The 18,763-nt window shown below is 40.9% G+C and overlaps 1 protein-coding gene across 8 annotated transcripts in view; it reads right to left on the reverse strand.

Annotated features, from left to right (window-relative positions):
* Nucleotides 1-601: 601 nt before the first annotated feature.
* Nucleotides 602-18,763, reverse strand: part of LOC113652474 (hydrocephalus-inducing protein-like) — a 74,576-nt gene continuing 56,414 nt past the window's right edge. For 5 of the 8 annotated variants that reach the window (XM_047822582.1, XM_047822579.1, XM_047822578.1 and 2 more), the window contains 26 exons: nt 18,007-18,236; nt 17,775-17,926; nt 16,832-17,027; nt 16,636-16,744; nt 16,102-16,338; nt 15,528-15,889; nt 15,089-15,249; nt 14,807-14,901; nt 14,385-14,598; nt 11,324-11,545; nt 11,113-11,239; nt 10,773-10,938; nt 9,226-9,373; nt 8,879-9,086; nt 8,400-8,621; nt 8,099-8,268; nt 7,811-8,009; nt 7,547-7,705; nt 6,994-7,274; nt 3,296-3,512; nt 2,989-3,201; nt 2,519-2,682; nt 2,256-2,406; nt 1,875-2,105; nt 1,428-1,652; nt 602-1,207 (listed from right to left, as the gene is read on the reverse strand). In XM_047822582.1, coding sequence (XP_047678538.1) covers nt 695-1,207; nt 1,428-1,652; nt 1,875-2,105; nt 2,256-2,406; nt 2,519-2,682; nt 2,989-3,201; nt 3,296-3,512; nt 6,994-7,274; nt 7,547-7,705; nt 7,811-8,009; nt 8,099-8,268; nt 8,400-8,621; nt 8,879-9,086; nt 9,226-9,373; nt 10,773-10,938; nt 11,113-11,239; nt 11,324-11,545; nt 14,385-14,598; nt 14,807-14,901; nt 15,089-15,249; nt 15,528-15,889; nt 16,102-16,338; nt 16,636-16,744; nt 16,832-17,027; nt 17,775-17,926; nt 18,007-18,236 — 5,372 coding nt within the window. In that variant the 3' untranslated portion in view covers nt 602-694. Of the gene's footprint in view, nt 1,208-1,427; nt 1,653-1,874; nt 2,106-2,255; nt 2,407-2,518; nt 2,683-2,988; nt 3,202-3,295; nt 3,513-6,741; nt 6,870-6,993; nt 7,275-7,546; nt 7,706-7,810; nt 8,010-8,098; nt 8,269-8,399; nt 8,622-8,878; nt 9,087-9,225; nt 9,374-10,772; nt 10,939-11,112; nt 11,240-11,323; nt 11,546-14,384; nt 14,599-14,806; nt 14,902-15,088; nt 15,250-15,527; nt 15,890-16,101; nt 16,339-16,635; nt 16,745-16,831; nt 17,028-17,774; nt 17,927-18,006; nt 18,237-18,763 lie in introns of those variants that run through there. The other 3 variants (XM_047822580.1, XM_027161565.2, XM_047822583.1) reach the window with 3 other exon arrangements.

An 18,763-nucleotide genomic window follows, 5' to 3' on the forward strand; every position in this document is an offset into this window, starting at 1 on the left:
GTGGAAAGCTGCCGTCATTTACATTTACAGCATTTGGCAGATGCCCTTATCCAGAGCGACATACATAAGTGCTTAAATCTCTAAAATTGAATATATTAATGCTGGCTCACTAGGTTACATACTTAAGATACTAAAACATTTGTTCAAAGTTACAATGAAAAAGTGTCAAAGGTTGTGTTTTTTTTTTTTAAATGCAAAAGATAAGGAAAGAAGTGCTAGTTGAAGTGTTTCCTGAATAAGTAGGTCAGTAGCTGTCCGGACCTCTAGTGGAAGTTCATTCCACCACCTAAGTGCCAGAACAGAGAAGAGTCTTGTAGAATACTTGCCTCTTACCCTGAGAGATGGTGGAACCAGTCGAGCAAAAAGAAAAAAGAAAGCCTTCCCCACTACATCAGTGAAAATGAATGCTTCATTACTGTTTCTATACTTAAGAAAAGCTGTTTTGAGACAATATGAATGAAAAGTGCAATAAAATTTACACCACACTATTGCAGTTACTTTGGAAATGCACTTTTAACTGATATTTAATTATGCTTATTTTGCTGTAAATAAATTATTACTTATGTTTTCTGGGTTTAAAACAACTGTAGAAAGCAAAAAGTTGATAAAATATTTTTTTATTTGGAAACTTGAGTATTATGTGATTTTTAAAATAAACATTCATAAGGTTTGTCCTTTTGGCCTTGGCAGCATTTTATGACATCTTCTCTCTCTGAGGCTGCTCTGGGGTGATGCCCTTCAGGTAATATACCCAGGAGAGGCACTGGCCATGGCCCTCTGTGCGTGGACTGGAGATGATAAGTTTTCCTGTGCAGGGGGTCTTGGAGCCTTGCTGAGGGCTCTCAAAGCTCACAAGGATTTGTTGAGTCTTCTTTGAGCGAATGGTGTCCAGGCCCTTGATTGTAAAGGCTGGGTTATCCACCTGAAAAGAAAAGGCTGTGGTCTCCATGAAGACATTCTTGAAGGGAATAGAGATGTTGGAGCCAGCACGGATGACCATGGGGCCCTGGGCTTTGGGAGGGGTGCATGTTCCATACAGAGGGAACACATAATCCCCTCCAGTGCTGGATGATATGGTCAATAGGCTTCGCACCTCACCTAATTGGCAGGGCTCAAAGTAGACTTCCACACTCACATCAGTGCCTGATTGGGAGCTTGCTGCCACTAGGATTACATTTTTTTCCACAGTGAAGTCAGGATGGTCTGTCTGAAGAGAGGTTTTTTAGGGTTAACTATTTTTAGCATTGATTTTTCTTTGGTAAATGGAAAATATAGGTTATATTGGCCCAAATAAAACAGGATAAGATCATTTTGATTTCATGGTATATATATATATAGAGAGAGTGACTTGCAACAATTAGTACAAACAATTTCAAATTAAATATGGAATATACACTGGAAATATGCAAACTTCAACAAAGCTCTACCTTGCAAGTGTACTCGGTTTTGACACGGGAATAGCTGGTGAACTTGGCAGTGAGATATTGCCCACTGCCCAATGGTGCTCTGAAGTAAAGGGGTTTCTCAGGAGGAGCAGGAAGCGCACGGAGTAAAAGCTCATAGTGGAAATAACCCAGTTCACTGTTAGACAGCATGAGCCGTGTTGTAGTTTCACCTGGACGGAGAGGCTGGTAGTCAAACCTCAAGGTTTCCTGGGAGAGAAAGAAAAAAATAGTGTGCACATGTGTGTGTGTGTGTGTGTGTGTGTGTGTGTGTGTGTGTGTGTGTGTGTGTGTGTGTGTGTGTGTGAGAGAGAGAGAGAGAGAGAGAGAGAGAGAGAGAGAGAGAGAGAGAGAGAGAAATTTTTTTTATACTTTACTGACTGGTCAATTACAGTAAGAAAAGCTCTGATGAACACAGAAAACAGGTTATACCGTAGATTGTGCAGGCACTAAGAACTGAGGTTGCACATTGACATCGGAACTGCGGCACTCGGTTGTGAACAACAGGTTCATGGGTAAAGGATTTTCCAATTTCACACAGCCTGAAGTCATCTGCCTAACCACTGTGACCATCTCAATAGTGCTGATCACTCCAGGAGGTGTGGCCTTAAAGTTCAGGTAGTAAAACTGGTACTCCCCTGTGGACTCATTTTTAAAGATCAACTGTGGAGATAAAAAAAAATAGGTGTAAAATTGACAGAAATCAGTTAGCTTGACTTGGTTATAGCTTACTGTATAATTGTAATAATTAACAGAATTTCAGGTATTGTATTGATTTTGGCATTTCTAAAAAGTTGGTGAAAGTAGCAGTACTTTGGCATTGTATTGGCATTCCTTGTAGCTGAAGAAGGAGATTTTGTAATCCCTTTTAGTCAACGCTGAAACATCCACATAATCAAGCCCCTTCAGCAAGACTGTGCTGTCAGGACGTTCTGGTTTAATTATCTCCACTATAGCACGGAATCTGCACAGCAGGAGCACAGTGTACATTATACAACTATATATGAACATCCATTTCGGCCTGGATTATAATTTGTGTACTAAATACAATTAATTTGTGTGCTGGTGTGTAATACCTCTGAGGTTTGGGCAACCAGTTATGAACAGGGACAATCTCTGTGTAGGATGTCTTGCAAGGTACTTCACGATTGATTGTGCTCACAGGTTTAGGTGGCTCTGCTGTGCCCTGTAGGGTGTACAGCATGCTTGAGCCATCAGGGAAAGAGAAAAACATAGAGCCCTAGAACAAACATAAAAGCACATTCACATCAAGGATTTTGCATACAGCTCCAGAAAAATAGAGGTCTTAATCGAATGAAGAGGTGTTACATTTTGGGTAAATTCTCATATACTGTTTACACTCTACAAATAAAACTGACTGAATTTTCTTATTATACAAACTCACAGATTGTCTGAAGTAGCAGACAAAGTCTATTCAAAGACAACTGACATCGGTTAAACTGTCAATCAGGGACTCCGTGTTTGTCCATGTTCTGTCAGGTTAAGTTAAAGCTAAACAAACGAAGTCTGGTGTGGAGAGATTTACCAGGTGCTTTTTTCCATCCGTGGTCATGGCCAAGGGCTTATAGGTGATCTCATAGGCTTTATTTTGCTGGTAGGGCTCAATGAAGAAGGAGAGTGAAGCACTCCAATATTCACCCTCAATCACAGGCTTCAGATGCCAGGGCTGGTTAGTATTATTAGATAAAGTCACAGAATGTGTGCAATGACTACGGACCTGACACACAAAATTCAGCACCTGTCGAAAGGAAAGAGAGAGTATAAGCATATAGGTCACAAATCAATATAACACATTTAGGACCAGTGATAATCACACAAAAACAATATTTTACCTGTTTGGGAACTGGGAGAGCAATGCAGGAGCCTGCAAGAGTAAGAGTTATAGGCTTGCCCCCCTCTATAGAGCAAAAAATGTTATAGCACAGATCCTGCTTGACCTCCACAGGAGCAAAAGTCACCACCAAAGGCACCTCCATTCCTGGGCAGATATAACCTTCAGCTGGGCAGATACTGAAGTCTGGAGCAAAGGCCTTGGCATCCCACATGAACCTGAAACATAAATACACACAAGGTCTTTAAAAAGTTATGCAAAATAAGATTTGATTTGAAGGATTGATTTGCCAAAGCATAGTAGTTATTGCAAAAGCAATAAAAACATATAAACCACAATTCATAAAATTCACTGCTCAGGAATAACGTTATGATCACATAACACTATCTCTTAATCATGGTACCTGTTAGTGGGTGGGATATATTCGGTAGCAAGTGAACATTTTATGGGTTAAGTTAATGTGTTAGAAGAAGGAATAAAGGGCATGTGTAAGAATTTGAGTAAGTTTGACATGAGCAAATTTGTGATGACTAGATGACTGGGTCACTGCATTTCCAAAACTGCAGCTTTTGTGGGGAGTTCCTGGTCTGCAGTGGTCAGTATGTATAAAAAGTTTTCTAAGGAATGAACAGTGGTGAACTGGTGATAGGGTCATGGGTGGCCACATTGCTGCACGTGGGAAGCAAAAGCTGGCCCATGTGGTCCGATGTTGGTTCTGACGGAAAGGTGTTGTGTTAGAATACACAATGCATTGCAGTTTGTTGCATATGGGAATGCATAGGTGCAGACCAGTCAATTGGCATGTGAGCATCAGAACTGGACGACGGAGCGATGGCGAAAGGTGGCCTGGTTTTCTTTTACGTAACGTGGATGTCCGGGTATATGTGTCGCTCACCTGGGGAGCACATGACACCAGAATGCAATTCATGTGGGGGTTACTTTGACACAAACCACCTACCAAAGCATTGTTGCAGACCATGTAAACCCTTTCATGTAAACGGTATACCTGGATGGCTGTGGCCTTTTTCAGCAGGATAATGCGCCTTCCACAAAGCAAAAATGGTTCAACAATGGTTTGATGAGCACAGCAATGTGTTTGTGGTGTTGACTTGGCCTCCAATTTCCCCAGATCAAGCATCTAATGGATGTGCTGAACAAACAAGTCTGATCCATGGAGGCCCCACCTCACAACTTACAGGACTTAAAGCTGCTAACATCTTGGTGCCACATACCACAGCACACCTTCTGGGGTCTCTAGTGGAGTCCATGCCTTGACAGGTCAGGGCGATTTTGGCAGCAAAAGGGGTACCAACACAATATTAGGAAGATGGTCATAATGTTATGCCTGATCAGTGTACAAGAAAAAATAATTTATAAAGCTAGCATGCACTTAATTATCAAAATAGGCAAATGAGTCCATCTGTAAAGAGAGAATATTTGTGAATATAATCATATCAGGGGAAAAATGTATTCATTAATGTATTCGTGGACAAAGAGAATTGTGAACTTTAAAAAAGAATGGTGATTGATAAGCAGCTCTTATTCCCTTTCTACGGTGAGTGTGTCAGATTCTGGTACAATTTTCCTTTTTCTTCTATTTCTTTTTAAAAATTCTGCACTCTAATTCATACATTTTGCCATTGCTGTAATGTTTTTTCTACTTCCAACAAGGTCAGGTGAGTAGATACTGAAACCGTGTAAAGGGGTTCCCTTTCAGAACTCGAGCTGCGTCGAAAATGCTATGGGAATGCCCTGCGTGACCGCGCTCTGAACCACGTGTGTAATCTGACCAATAGGCGTTGGGACGTGACATCATCGGCGGGTGATGTCGCATAAACAGGAAACTACAAATGGCTGCGTGATGGACAAGACACTAGCTTCTGCTCATTCAGGTAAGCGCTGTTTATTTTTTCTGATACTTTGTTTTTCTGATCGAGTGATGGCTAGCAGACAGAGATTCCGTAAATGTGTTTATCCGTGTCCCCGTTTCATTACCAGGAAGGATTCGCATGATCGGTGTGTTGTTTGCTTGGGAGTGGAGCATACACAATCGGCTCTAAGGGGGTCGATTGCCGAGGCAAAATGGCGCCGGCGCTTGTCGGGCTTCCAGGCCGATTTAGCAGCAGGATTGGAGTCGGATGAGTCCTCTCCAGCCTTGTCTGCTGAATCAAGCTCCTGCTCGGATGGCTGCTTCTTCTCCTGGCACGAGCATTCTCCTGGTTCTCTCTCTCTCATCCAGCCCTGTTAGGTCTGGATGCCATGGTGCAGTTGTGGCCGAGTCTACGCCTGTACGCCTTTCCCCCGATCGCACTGCTCCCTGGAGTCCTGGAGAGAGTTCGCCGGGATGGAGTCCGTCTCCTCCTGGTAGCACCTCAATGGCCGGGCAAGCCATGGTTTGCGGATCTGGTGTCCCTACTTGAGGGCCCTCCGTGGGAAATTCCCCCCAGGAGGGATCTCCTCTCACAGGCGGGCAGAACCCTGGTGCACCCCCACCCAGAGCTGTGGAGGCTGTGGCTGTGGCCCCTGAGGGGGCACAGTTCATAGCGGCTGGTCTCTCTACTGAGGTAGTAGAGACCCTTCTCCACTCGAGAGCTTCCTCCACGAGGTTGTATGCCGCACGATGGCAACTGTTCATGTCGTGGTGCGAGCACCATGGCCTGGAACCAGTTAACTTCCCGATCGGCTCAGTTCTGGAGTTCTTACAGGAACAGATTGGCGCTGGGTTAACACCCTCAAACCTGAAGGTTTACGTGTCCGCCATCGCGGCATATAGCACCCCACCGGCAGGACAGTCACTGGGTAGGCACCCACTGGTGACAGGTTTCCTCCGTGTCTGCAAGCACTGGTCACTTACGTCCGCAGGACGAGTCCGTGGAGAAAGTCGGAGCAGCTGCTCGTCTGCTACGGTCCTAACAGGAGGGTTTCCCGGCCGCTAGGCAGACGTTGAGCAGATGGGTAGTGGATAGTGCGATTGTGTCGGCTCACGAGTCCTCTGGCCTCCCCGCACCGCTCGGGGTCCGAGCTCACTCCACCCGGGGTGTGGCGGCCTCTACAGCCTGGTCCTCTGGAGTGGCACTCCAAGACATCTTGAAGCTGCGGGTTGGTCCACCCTGCTGACCTTCATCAGGTTCTATGACCTTGACCTCAGAGCCACCTCGGGCTCTTCTGTCCTACGTGCAGGTGCCGAGGCCCTCACTCTCTAAGCAGGGTCTGGTTAGTGTGGCGTGATTGGACACTCGTTCCAATAGCATTTTGATGCAGCTCGAGTTCCGAAAGGGAACGTCTCTAGGTTACGACCATAACCCTAGTTCCCTGAGGAACGAGACGCTGCGTCTCCGTGCCACACTCCCTGCATCCCTGCGGCGCTTACCTTCTCTCACAGGAGTTAGCGTCTTGTCCATCTCGCAGCCATTTGTAGCTTCCTGTTTATGCGACGTCACCCGCCGATGACATCACGTCCCAACGCCTATTGGTCAGATTACACACGTGGTTGAGAGCGCGGTCACACAGGGGCGTTCCCATAGCATTTTGACGCAGCGCCTCGTTCCTCAGGGAACTAGTGTTACGGTCATAACCTAGAGACGTTTATTACTTGCTGAGTTAAATCAACAATGAAACAATGAAAGAATGCTGAACCCCTGGTCTAGAATATAACATGCACAAGATATTAGATATGAATATGTGCATGGATATATGTACCTAGCTCCAATGTCTCCTGTATTTTGTAGCATAATCTGACGTGTGGCTTGGCCATGCCGGGCCACACCTCCGAAGGACAAGTAGTTCTGGTCCAATGTAACCTCCACACCGTGGCAGCAGCCTTTCAGCACCAGTAGGGGACGCATGGTTCCTAAACACTTTAGCTGCACCTCCTCGCTGAAGGGGGTCATGCGTTGCTGAGGGCTGAAGAGCACCTCCACCACACACTTTCCCCCTCCACCTTTCAATGTCACCTCCCCACTTGGATTCACTGACAGGACCTGAAGAATAAACTTACTGGAGTGGAACCAAACTATTCAACTAGCTATTGTGAAGTACAATTAAAAAAAGACAAGTTTGAAATAAAGAAATATCAAGTCAAGTCAAGTCAAATATACTGTAGGTAGGACAGATATTATTATTATTATTATTATTATTATTATTATTATTATTATTATTATTATCATCATCAACAAAAACAATAATAATAATAGTATTAGTTGTAGTAGTAGTAGTAATAATAATATAGTAAAAGACAGTATGTGTGTCCTACCTTAGAGTTCAGTAGAGTCTGTGCAAATGGTGTGAAAATGAGAGAGAAGGTCAATGAAGACAGACTGTTGTTGATCAGAGGGATGAGCTTCTTGCTCCTCTGGCCCACCTGCAGAGTTCCAAGCTTCAAAGTCTTTAATTTTGGATCCTCTACATCAATCTAGGGAATCCAGAGCTTGATATTATATAAAATCATCTAAACATATAAAAAAAATCATAATGACATATAGGCTATTCCAAGTGGTTCAAAAATTTTTTTCCTCACCTTCATCTCAATTCCTTTCCCCATGATTTCCACTACCTGCCTGGAACACGCATTTATCTCAAAGACTACCTTTTCATGGTAGTGCGTTGCTTCTCGGGGGTAGAATGTGATAGGCACCTCAATGCTTCCACAAGGGGGCAGTACATCAGGCATGAAACCCACTTCCAGAAAAGGGGTGTTGGAGAATAAACAGTCCATACTATAAAAAATAATGAGGAATCATATAATTAAAAATAGTAACCAAAAGAAAAATTTACTGAGTTATAGTTCATGCATAATGAGCTGCACCTGATTCCTCTTTCCCCTTTGTTGCTGATTAGCAGTGTGCATGTGGCAGGCACCATGCCATCAGTGTAAATAAAGGTCTTTCCAAAATTGTACTTGATGAAGGAAAACTCCAGCCCCAGGCTGGTGGCAGAACCCAGCAGAGTGCATCGGAAAACTGGGCCATCCTTTACCTACAGAGTAAATGAATTAAAGCATGAATAATAAATTATTGGTCAAGAAACATTAATTTCTAGAAATAAAAACAAAAATGTTGAAAAAAAAAATAGAAGATAGAGAGGCAAAAGAGAAAAAGGAAGAATGCCTTGATTAAGAAGCCTATATCTTTGAGGTCACACTTCTGCAAAGGGAAGAAACTGAGGATGCAATGATTCTGCTTTCCCACTGGTACCACAGCTGTTGTGGGCTCCACCTGTAGGTGGCGGTGCAGCTCTTCAGGCCCTGTTATCTCATACTGCACATCCACATCAAACCTCCCTGGGTTGAACACCACAAAGGCACATGTGGACTTACTATTCATCTCCACCTGGCCAAAATAAAAAAATGAAGAAGACATTTTGCATCGACTCAAGCTCCTATTTTTCTTAAATTCACATCTAATAAACATACTGCATTATAAGACACATAATTCTGTCAATTCACTACATATCTATTAAAATGTACCAAGAATAGTGTTAAAAGTTTCATTTATACCACTGAACGTAAGCTGTAAGTCACAACTTCATAGTGACATAATGAATTTTCAGAAAAACATGCAATTTCATAGCTTATATTATAACTCACCTGTTTGAAGTTCACAATATGACAATCAGTAGCAGAAAGTTCAGTTATGGCCCCTTCTGGACTCTCATATCGGACCCAGACATTCATGTTATAACCATCTGCCTTCACGTTCATAGTGAGTGGCTGAACCTTTCCTCTGATCACCATGCGTAAGTTAAATGTCACCAGACCCTCTTGTGTGGGTGTGAAGGATATGGCCACAGGGAACCTGATAAACAAAAACATCATGCACATAGCTGGTGACTGTAACTTCCTTTTATCCTCATTTAGCAATGATGATTCAAATTACTAGTGATAGGACTGTGGTTCTTTTTGTACAAGAATAGTGTTGAGAGGGATGGCCTTACTTGTCTCTGGGGGGTACTGTCCCTTGCATGGGCTTCAGTCTTAGGCTGTCTCTGAATGACTTTGTATGCCGCGAGACCTCATCAATAGCAAAGTAGAAAGGTTGGTCTTCTCTGTTCACCAAATACACAGTCTTATGGACCTCACGACCTACATGTGTACAGATTCATTCATAATAATTAATATGAAAGTTCCCAACAGTTACGTATTGCATTGTTTGTGTTTACACAATATAAAATATAAACATGACTGTTATTGTGAAAAATATATATAAAATAAGTAATGTTTTGTAACAAAATCAATCATTATATAATCAATTTACAGTAACTGCTCTATGTATAAAAACAACAAAACAGCTTTGGTGTGTTAGTTGCAGTGCACTATGCAACAAGCTATTGCAAACAAGCTAACGTTAACTAGATAAGTAATATTTTAATCGCTATTATAGCGGATTCATGGAAAATTACATCGCTAATCAGCATTTTTACCACAACTATTTTATGAATGAGTCTGCATCAACTACATTAAAGAGAATCGCTTTATTTAAAGTGAATAAAATCCCCCACTTAATGGAGTTCAACATTAATTGAGCTGCAGCCACACACCTGACTCGTGTGCACAGAGTAGGTGAGATGAACTGGGAAAGCAGGCAGTAGGTCAAACCACTGTGAGGAAGGGGAGGGGGAACTCAACTGTTTCTAAATGCATTTTTTGCGTTTGTTTTTTTTCTACTTACACAATTATTTAGGTATACATACATATATTTTTCACAATAGAGAGTGTGATATTTTTTAAATATTTTTTTGGGGGGGACAACCCTCGGATGGGATATACGGCCATGTTTCATAGCAAATACATGATACTCGATGGTTTAACTGTGGTATTATATATCTTATTATACACAAGTATGTTGCTATATGGTTGAAAAACAGTGTTGGAATATAATCTGTCAATTGAAGTAGAAAATTTTATTGTTTTGAATTGGTAAAACCTCCTTAAGCAGCAATAACATCCACAAAACCTTTCTGTAGCTGCTGAAAAGGCTTTTACATGGGTCAATAGGAATTTTAGACCATTTGTCTTTGCACAACTGTTTCAGTTATTCTTGAAATGAATCAAATTCACATAGTTTATCTACTTAATTTATGATCCATATATGAGTAATTAATACAGGAATCCAAAATTCTTGAAAAGGCCAAAAAAAAAACACCAAACCCCAAGTCCCCCAACAACAAACCACTTGATAAAAGCATGCCCAATAAGGGAAAAAAACTGTCCTTACTATATTAAACTGTGATTAAACCTTGACATTTTATTCGTCATCTTAGTACAGACTTAGAAATAATATATATGTTTGTTTTATGGATCCATTGAAAAAGCATTAACTTATATAATGTATGATAAAATATGTATCATACCATTCATACACTTATCTGGCATTTTTTAAAACATAATCTGTTATGCTCATTGTTCACTCTTTCAATTCTTTAAAACATTATGATGTGTATAACCTCTCTCAAACCTCAATTAAAATCACTTGGAATCTTACCAATAAGCAGACTGCCGAGATTAAGATGAGCATGATCAATGTACACATTTGGATCTTTTGCTGTGCCCACCAGCAGGAAGGGCACTGAGAACCTGTACTCTGGAATTAAGAAAGTCCAGAAGGATTCCACCAAATCTAGATCTTGGGCATGATATTTAAATGAGACCTGAGGAAAGATTTTTTTCAAGGTTAATATAAAAAAAGAAATTTAAACATATAAGGATATATATATGTATATATATATATATATATATATATATATATATATATATATATATATATATATATATATATAATAAACATATGCTGAATATAATAGTAGTTATTTAAACTATTATACCTCCACTTTCTTGCCAGGCTGAATACAGTCCTTTGGTGTGAGGCAGGTAAAGGGTTTAACTTCCGAGTCTTCACATTTCCACAACATTGAATATGGCTTGTTCGTTGGATTTACGACACTAAAGGTCCTGCGGAAACAATAAAATTACCGAAACGATTATTATAACAAAATGTCAGTAATGATCAAAAGACAAATTGAACTGATTTATCACCTGCAGATGGATGTGCCGACACCTGTGGATGTGAATTCAATAACTTTGGTGTTGAGATCCAGCTTGGCTCTGAGTGTAGACCTCTGTGGGCCAGGGAGCTCAAGGCTCTCTCTGTTATCTGTGAGGTATCCTGAGTCTTCTATGTGGAAATGACAGTAAGGCATCATACTGCGTCCATTTACTGCTATCACGGGGCCCTGCGTGTCCTTCAGATTTGGAATGCTGCCAATAAGTCAATGTAGATTGTGGTAAATGCTATGTTTTCAAAGGTACACCCAGTACAAGAGTGTTTATAAAAAATGGAAAGACACACTTTATAGTGAATAAAAAATAATTGTACTGGCACTGTGAATATACAGTATAATCACCAACTAGTTTTTCAATTATTTTTTATTCACTTTTAAGAACTTTATTGAACTGGTTACAAATGGATTTATTTGCAAATCACTTGTTTGAACATTTACCCAAGAGATCTAGTATTGATAAAAATCCCATTAATTTGTAAAACTTTTGTTACGCTTCACTCTGATCATTCAGTTTGAGTTAAAAAAAAATTCCAATGCTGTTTTTATCATAACTAAACTCAAATGTGCTTTGTCAGTCACATATTTTGCATCATATTGTTGGTCATCAGGGTTTGCTAAATGTTTCTAAATCCAGTGTTTTAGTTATGTCTGGTTACAAAACAATTTAAAGAAAACTACTAAGGGAATGAGATGCTGCATCAGGGCTGATGCTATGGTAACGCTTCTTTGAATAAGTGGTGTCTTAAGCTCTGTGTGCACACATGCCAATTTAATGGCTCTGTAAGGACACGTGTCTATGTCACATTGCTCCTGCTTCTATATGTGGACACCAGGGCGAGGCCAGTGGTGCACCATCTCATTCCTTACATACGTAACATGCTGTAGTAGTTACCTTACGAGGGAACTTGTTGCTGCATCAGAGATGATGTAATGGGAATGCCGATACCTACGCACCAGCCAATGACTGTACCAGAGGCCGTGAGAGAGCATGAGCGGACTGGGAATGGAACATCAATAGCTCTCCAACTTATAGAACCTGATAAAGGTGTGCGGAGGGACCAACCAACTGCAGCACAAATATCTTCAAAGGGGAACACCCGTGGCTAAAGCACCAGTGGAATGGCATCTAGAATGGAGACTAGGTCTGTGAACCAAACTTGACAGGGCCAACAAGAAGAAACTAGGAGAAGATTGACTCGGTCGTGGTGAACTGAGCTATCGGGGGAAACGCATACAGAGCCTTGGCCACGTCTTTACCAGGGCAACGAGGCCCAAAGGGGCCACAGTGGACAGTGGGTTGACTCCTCGGATGCAAACAGATCCACGTCTGCCCGGACGAAAATCTGCCAAATTTGCTCCACCACCTGAGGCTGGAGGCGCCACTTCCTGGGCCTCAGCACCTGCCTCAACTGGATGTCTGCCTCCTGATTTACATGCCCTGGGATGAAAATTGCTCTCAGCGAAAGAAATATGGTCTGTGTCCTGAGCAGAATCTGTTGTGCCAACCTGATGATTGATATAGAAAACCACTGCAGTGCTGTCTGTATGCACTAACACATGGCAGCCCCTGAGGTGTAGGAGAAAGTATTTCAATGCTATAAACACAGCCCTCATCTTCAAATAATTTATGTGCCACGAGAGATAAGGGCCCTCTCACAGACCATGATCAGGGTAGCCATTCAAGCAAGGCATCCATTGAAAGAGTCCTGCGAGAGTGACATGCCCCTAAAGCAGTGCCCAAAGCCAAAAGCAGTTGTCTTTCCCACATAAGAAGGGTATGAAGCCCATGGAGCATAACCCTTATGAACCCAAGGGGATGTCTGCGAGGATAAAAGCCCACACCCCTGAGCCAGAGCTGAAATTACCTCATGTGAAGCAGACCCAAAGAAAAAACTTTGGCTGCTGCCACTATGAGGCCTCAGCGACAGAGAGGCTTCGGCCTAGCTGCATAGCTTTCTCTGCTGGCATAATGGGAGCCACCTGAGCAGGGGACAGTTGTGTCCGCATCGTGGTGGAGTGCCCCCAGAAAGGTGGTTCTTGGAGAAAGAGAAAGCACACACTTCTGGGTTCAAACTGAGGCCTAAAGACCTCATATGGGCAATCACAACATTTCGATGACTGGCAGCCATAGCCTTCAACTGGGACTGAATGTGCCAGTTGTCAAGGTAATTCAGTACATGGATACCCTTGAAAAACAGCGTTGCAAACAAAATGGAAGAATTAAAGCCAGGTGCTTGGCTGGAGTACACTCTAACAAACACGGATAGAGCTTAGCGACAATGAGCGATAATAGTTCATTATACAGGTAAGGAGAAATTACAAAGTGAGCTCCTGGATTTGAAGCAAAGACATTAAAGTCAGTGAAGAGGATGAGAGAAAGGATTCGCCCATCTCTCATTGGTTTTCCGCCAACTTAACCTGTAATCTCCATGACTGAAGCTGATGCAAAAGCGGAACTCAACAGAAGCGGAACTCCAACCTTTAATGAAGCCAGCAAGAGCGGAGATCTCGAAAAGCAATCGCTCATAATATAGCCCATGATAAAGAAGAAAAGACCCAAGTTTTATGTATATTCCTTTGCCCTAGTCTCAGACAATTAGACAGACAATAGACACCAACAGACACAGAGCGCTTCCTGAAGACTAAGAAGCTGGAGTAATGTGATGAAGAAGCCCTAATATGGACTTGCTCGCGCATAATCGCTTCATCATTTGTCCTTCCCGATCCATTAAATTGGCGTGTGTGCACACAGAGGTTCAGACACCACCTCCTCAAAAAAAGCTTTCCCAGGAAGGCTATTGAAAGGAAAATAACTCAACTTTACTAAAGATTAATTATTGAGACCCATTTTAAGTATAATTGTCAAATGCAACTTTTCTTAGCCATGAAGATAAAAACTAAGTGTAATGGTTATTAACCCATTACAATACATAACAAATGAAACTGATGTAAAGAAGAAAAAGAAAGAAAATTACATTGAAATTATATATATCATTAGGAACATAAGATTAAGCAAGTGTGTTTTATTTGCAGACCTGCAGACTAGTCTGGCCTCATAATATGATACTTCTAGAGGAGAGAAGCGTATATAAAATATCTGGTTGGTCCCAGGCAGGATAAGCCCCATATTCGGCTCCACAGTGAATGGAGGAAGCTCTGGATCTCCTAACAGCAGAGTAGACAGGCTCCACAAATTGCTGGCTGGCCTCAGCCCTGTCTGATTTCCTTTGGCAGTAGTGGGGGTCATGTCTGTACACATAATATTGCATAAACTTAAACTTAACAAGATTAACACTCACTTACTACTATTAGTCATTAAGCATATTACCATTTTCTCAAAGGCAGCTAATTTCCATTACTAGTGAACCAATATCTTACATCAAAATTGCTGATGTTAGATTTTGTGCTTACATATATAGATTTGTATGCTATCATTAGATGCAAGTTGAAAATTTACCTCCATGAACAAAGCCCTGAGTCTTCTCAGAGGTGTTCATCATAACCTGCCATGAGTATTCAAGCTCCACAGTGCTTTTGTTGGCCATTTGCATTCTGGAAACACCACATAAGATACATATATTACAATAAATTTCATTCAGTTATTAATTAAACAGTAATGTAATAATGAAGTAATGATGCACTGTGTTTTGTTTTTTTCTTGTTTTTTTTTTTTTTTTTTAGAATTATTTAAATATGTATTATGTGTGAAGTATCAGAGACAAGATTTAGTCATACATACTGGAAGACTCTGGTTTGAAAGAGCATGGTGTCTTTAAAAAGGATGGGTTCAGCATCACACTCAAACCTGGCATAATCACAAATGGCACTTATCCCCAGTTCTAGTTCCCTAAACGAGTTTTCCACCACTGAATGGACAGGTTCTGGGTCAGTCTCTACCACCTAGAAACAGAACACAACAGCAGTTACTACTATTACATATTTCCCAGTTGTCCTCTAAAAGTTATGTTTTAAGGCTGTGAGAGAATTTTGAGATACTGCATTTGTTAAGTCTTTAATATTAGCCTTTTTATTAAAGCACGTGTCATTATTAGGACTGCAGATGAAAATCCTTACAATTGCTGGAGTTTAGAATGAAAGAAACATATTTCAATGCTAAGGGTATATTTGGCAATGCAGAAATCCTGACAAAATGATTTGTTTTCCCATCACACTCTTACCTTTTTCTTGGCTGGTCTCTGAGGTGAGAGCGGCTGTTCCACATCAACCCACTTGACAGTCCTGTGACGGTCATCCCAGTCAGGCACTTGGTCCACAGGCTGCTGGAAAGTTATCTGGCAGAGTTTACACTTCATCACCCGTTCAGTCAGCACTATGGGCTGCTCTGAGTTGAAGCTTACTGTAACCTCCTTGGTGCATCTGGCATGGAGGTGGCCTATCTCAGGTGAGAAATATAGATGAGGCTCACCCTGAGGCCATTGAAAGCGCAGAACCTCTGAGTTGCTGTGATTGGTCATAGTGAAGTTCTTTTGGTAAAGTCGGCCCACATGACAGTCTCCAAATTGCACAATATCACATATGGCTGTAGGAGGTGCACAGTAGAGAAGAAAAGAATGATGCTGGAGACAAGGCATGTATTTTGCTTGTTTTTGGCTAAGAATGCTAACACTGCTCAAGGACCATCAATGGTTGCAGATTCTGTTTAAATCTGGTGTAACAATGGTCTTTCAACACCCATAAAATAGTCTAGTGTAACCTTTGTTAAATATTTAAAGATACAAGGTATTTACTGACCTTCTGTGCTGTCCTGGTACTGAGGAAGCTTGCTGCTGATATTGTCCAATGAGATTATGTCATGGTAGCCCTCTCCTTGGATATGTATCACTGTCTTTTCATATGGGTTGTCTTTTACAAACAGATGAATGGTGGCCTCAAACCTTTGAGTGACCTCAGGATGAAACTCCACCTCAAACTCTGCTTGCTGTCCAGCCATTAGTGCCAGGGAAGCCAAATGATCCACCTGCCTTTCTACTGTGAAAAATTGCTTTTTATTCTTGTTTGTTTTATTGACTTTTCTCATACTAATTGGATATGTATACCAAGCACTAAGGAAATAATGTAATTCCTCTGACAAACCTGAAGGCTGCCACTGCATCAGATTTTGGTTTTTGATTTTTAACAGATACTCTATACACACTCTATGTCCTATCATTAAAATGTTGTTATCCTATCATGTAATATTACCAGTTGTTGATCCAAAAAAAATACCACTTTGTAACCTTATAAGGTTATAAAATCATCATTAAGCACTCATGGATCAAGACTGACCTGTTCCAGGCTCACTTTCTATGTTTGAAGAGGAGATGTAGCTGCATGCAGTGCCAGGAGCTGCCCTTAAAGCAAAGACTCCGATCTTGTCAAGCAGATCAATGCTAACCTATAAATGTCAAGAAAGTAAATATATCTCTGTTGAGGTAAATCAGTGCCCTACAAAAAAAGTGTTGAAAGTATTCATTCCTCTTACCTGTGCAGGTACATTGCTAATGTTCTTGATGACCAGAGGGAGAATTTGTCTCTTGTCTACCAGAAGTCGCTTGAACTGCAGGACTGGCTGTCCATGTTTGCTTCTCTGAACTGGTTTTAGAATAGTTATACAGGGCAAATTTCCCTCTCCCATCAAATCAAACACCAGCAACTTGCTCCTGCCCAAAGGGAACACACTAATAAAGATAAGACAAAAACAGTACTGACCGTTTCTTATGTCTGTACTAGGAGGGGATCTTGGGAGGTGGCAATGTAAACTCATTTATGAACTAATAGGCTTATACCCAACTAAAATAGGGTGCCAGTGCTAACCAAAAATGTAACCTTGTGTAGCCATGAAAACAGAGCCAAGAGGCAAAAGTCTCACTTGTGATAAGTTTACGAAAAACTTGTACATTTTTGTATTTACTCTTAGGTCAAAAGGAACCGGAAAATCATCTCAGTTATATGAGTAAATTCAGCATACTGGAATTATATTTCTATTTATATTATATAGCCCATCAATTGAGCAAAATACTTATCTTGTGTCATAGTTAAAAAATGGCCTACACTGATTTTAGAATTAATTCGCAGGTTTTAGTATTAGATCGCATCTTTCCATAGTTTAAAAAAAACAAAACACACAAACATGCCTGGAATTAATCAGGAAATAGTCTGAATCCTAATACAATGCTCATTTGCATGAATAAATTTAACTTTCCCTGCAAAAATACTGATGTAACACATCTGAATATATGTCAAGCAGGCAGAGCTCATGATACATACACACACACCTATACACATGCCATGGTGCATAAACTTGAACCTGACAGAGTGAAAGCTGAGGCTGCAACAAACCTGTTTTCCAGCTTCTAGGCCAACTGTATATGAAAATATTAAAAGTGGGTGTATTTATTTTCTGTAAATGATATGTATAAACCTACCCAGTTGGCCCTTCTAGAGAGGCTTCAAAAACTCCAAGGTAGGTCTGCATGTTCTGGGGAGTGAAGGTAATTGTAGCAAAGGCATGTGAGTGACTGGGGATATTCATCCGTGTAGGGGTCAGCTCAAACACCTCAGAGCTCCGCATAGGCATCTGTAAGAGCCACATTCATTAATACAATCAGTCTTTAAACAGTACATATTTGCAGTAGCAGCTATTACACACAAACACACCTTGACAGCTTTAACCTGCAAACTAAGTTTACAGGGTATTTTGCCAGGGTTGGTAAGACGGAAGCGGGCTTTTGCCGACTGGCCGACTAACACTTGATTAAAGACAAACTTGTTCTCGTCCTGGATATAGATGCCCATAGCCTCCTGATACTGCTCACACTGTAGCATGCTACTGTTCTTGCACAATCTGTGTTCTTCAAAGATAGACGCAATATCTTCATGAGCTATTCCTACATAAAGAAGAGACATATACTGCCAGTCAAACAATTTTAAATACTGGAATTTACCTGTGATTTATTACACATTAATCCCTGTTTTTTGCCACTGACAAAACTAAAAAGCAGAGCGGAAAATATTAAATAAGTGTATCAAATCTAATTAAATAAAACTTAATCTACCATATCTTTCCGAAAACAAAAATTTTGACAGGTCTCCCTAAAACAATATAGAAATACTCTGGATTGAAATATTAAACATTGCAGATGTTCATAAAACACTACAGTATATTTGATGAGTATGAAAATAATGTTCGTATGCTATAGACTTCACAATCACAGTTAAAGTCCCCCCTGCTCAAAAAAAAAAAAAAAAATCTGGCCATGATCTGACATGACCTTATTTTATGCTACAGAGGCATTCTTTAGAAAACAAAAAATAACAAAAATATGTTTTTTTGGGGGTTTTTTTTGGGTTTTTTTTTTTTGCAGTTTTATGACTTTTTACACATGTAAATTAAGTCTTGTGGTGTGAAAAACAT

The sequence above is a fragment of the Tachysurus fulvidraco genome, chromosome 13 (assembly GCF_022655615.1).
Source record: "Tachysurus fulvidraco isolate hzauxx_2018 chromosome 13, HZAU_PFXX_2.0, whole genome shotgun sequence".
Lineage (NCBI taxonomy): Eukaryota > Metazoa > Chordata > Actinopteri > Siluriformes > Bagridae > Tachysurus > Tachysurus fulvidraco.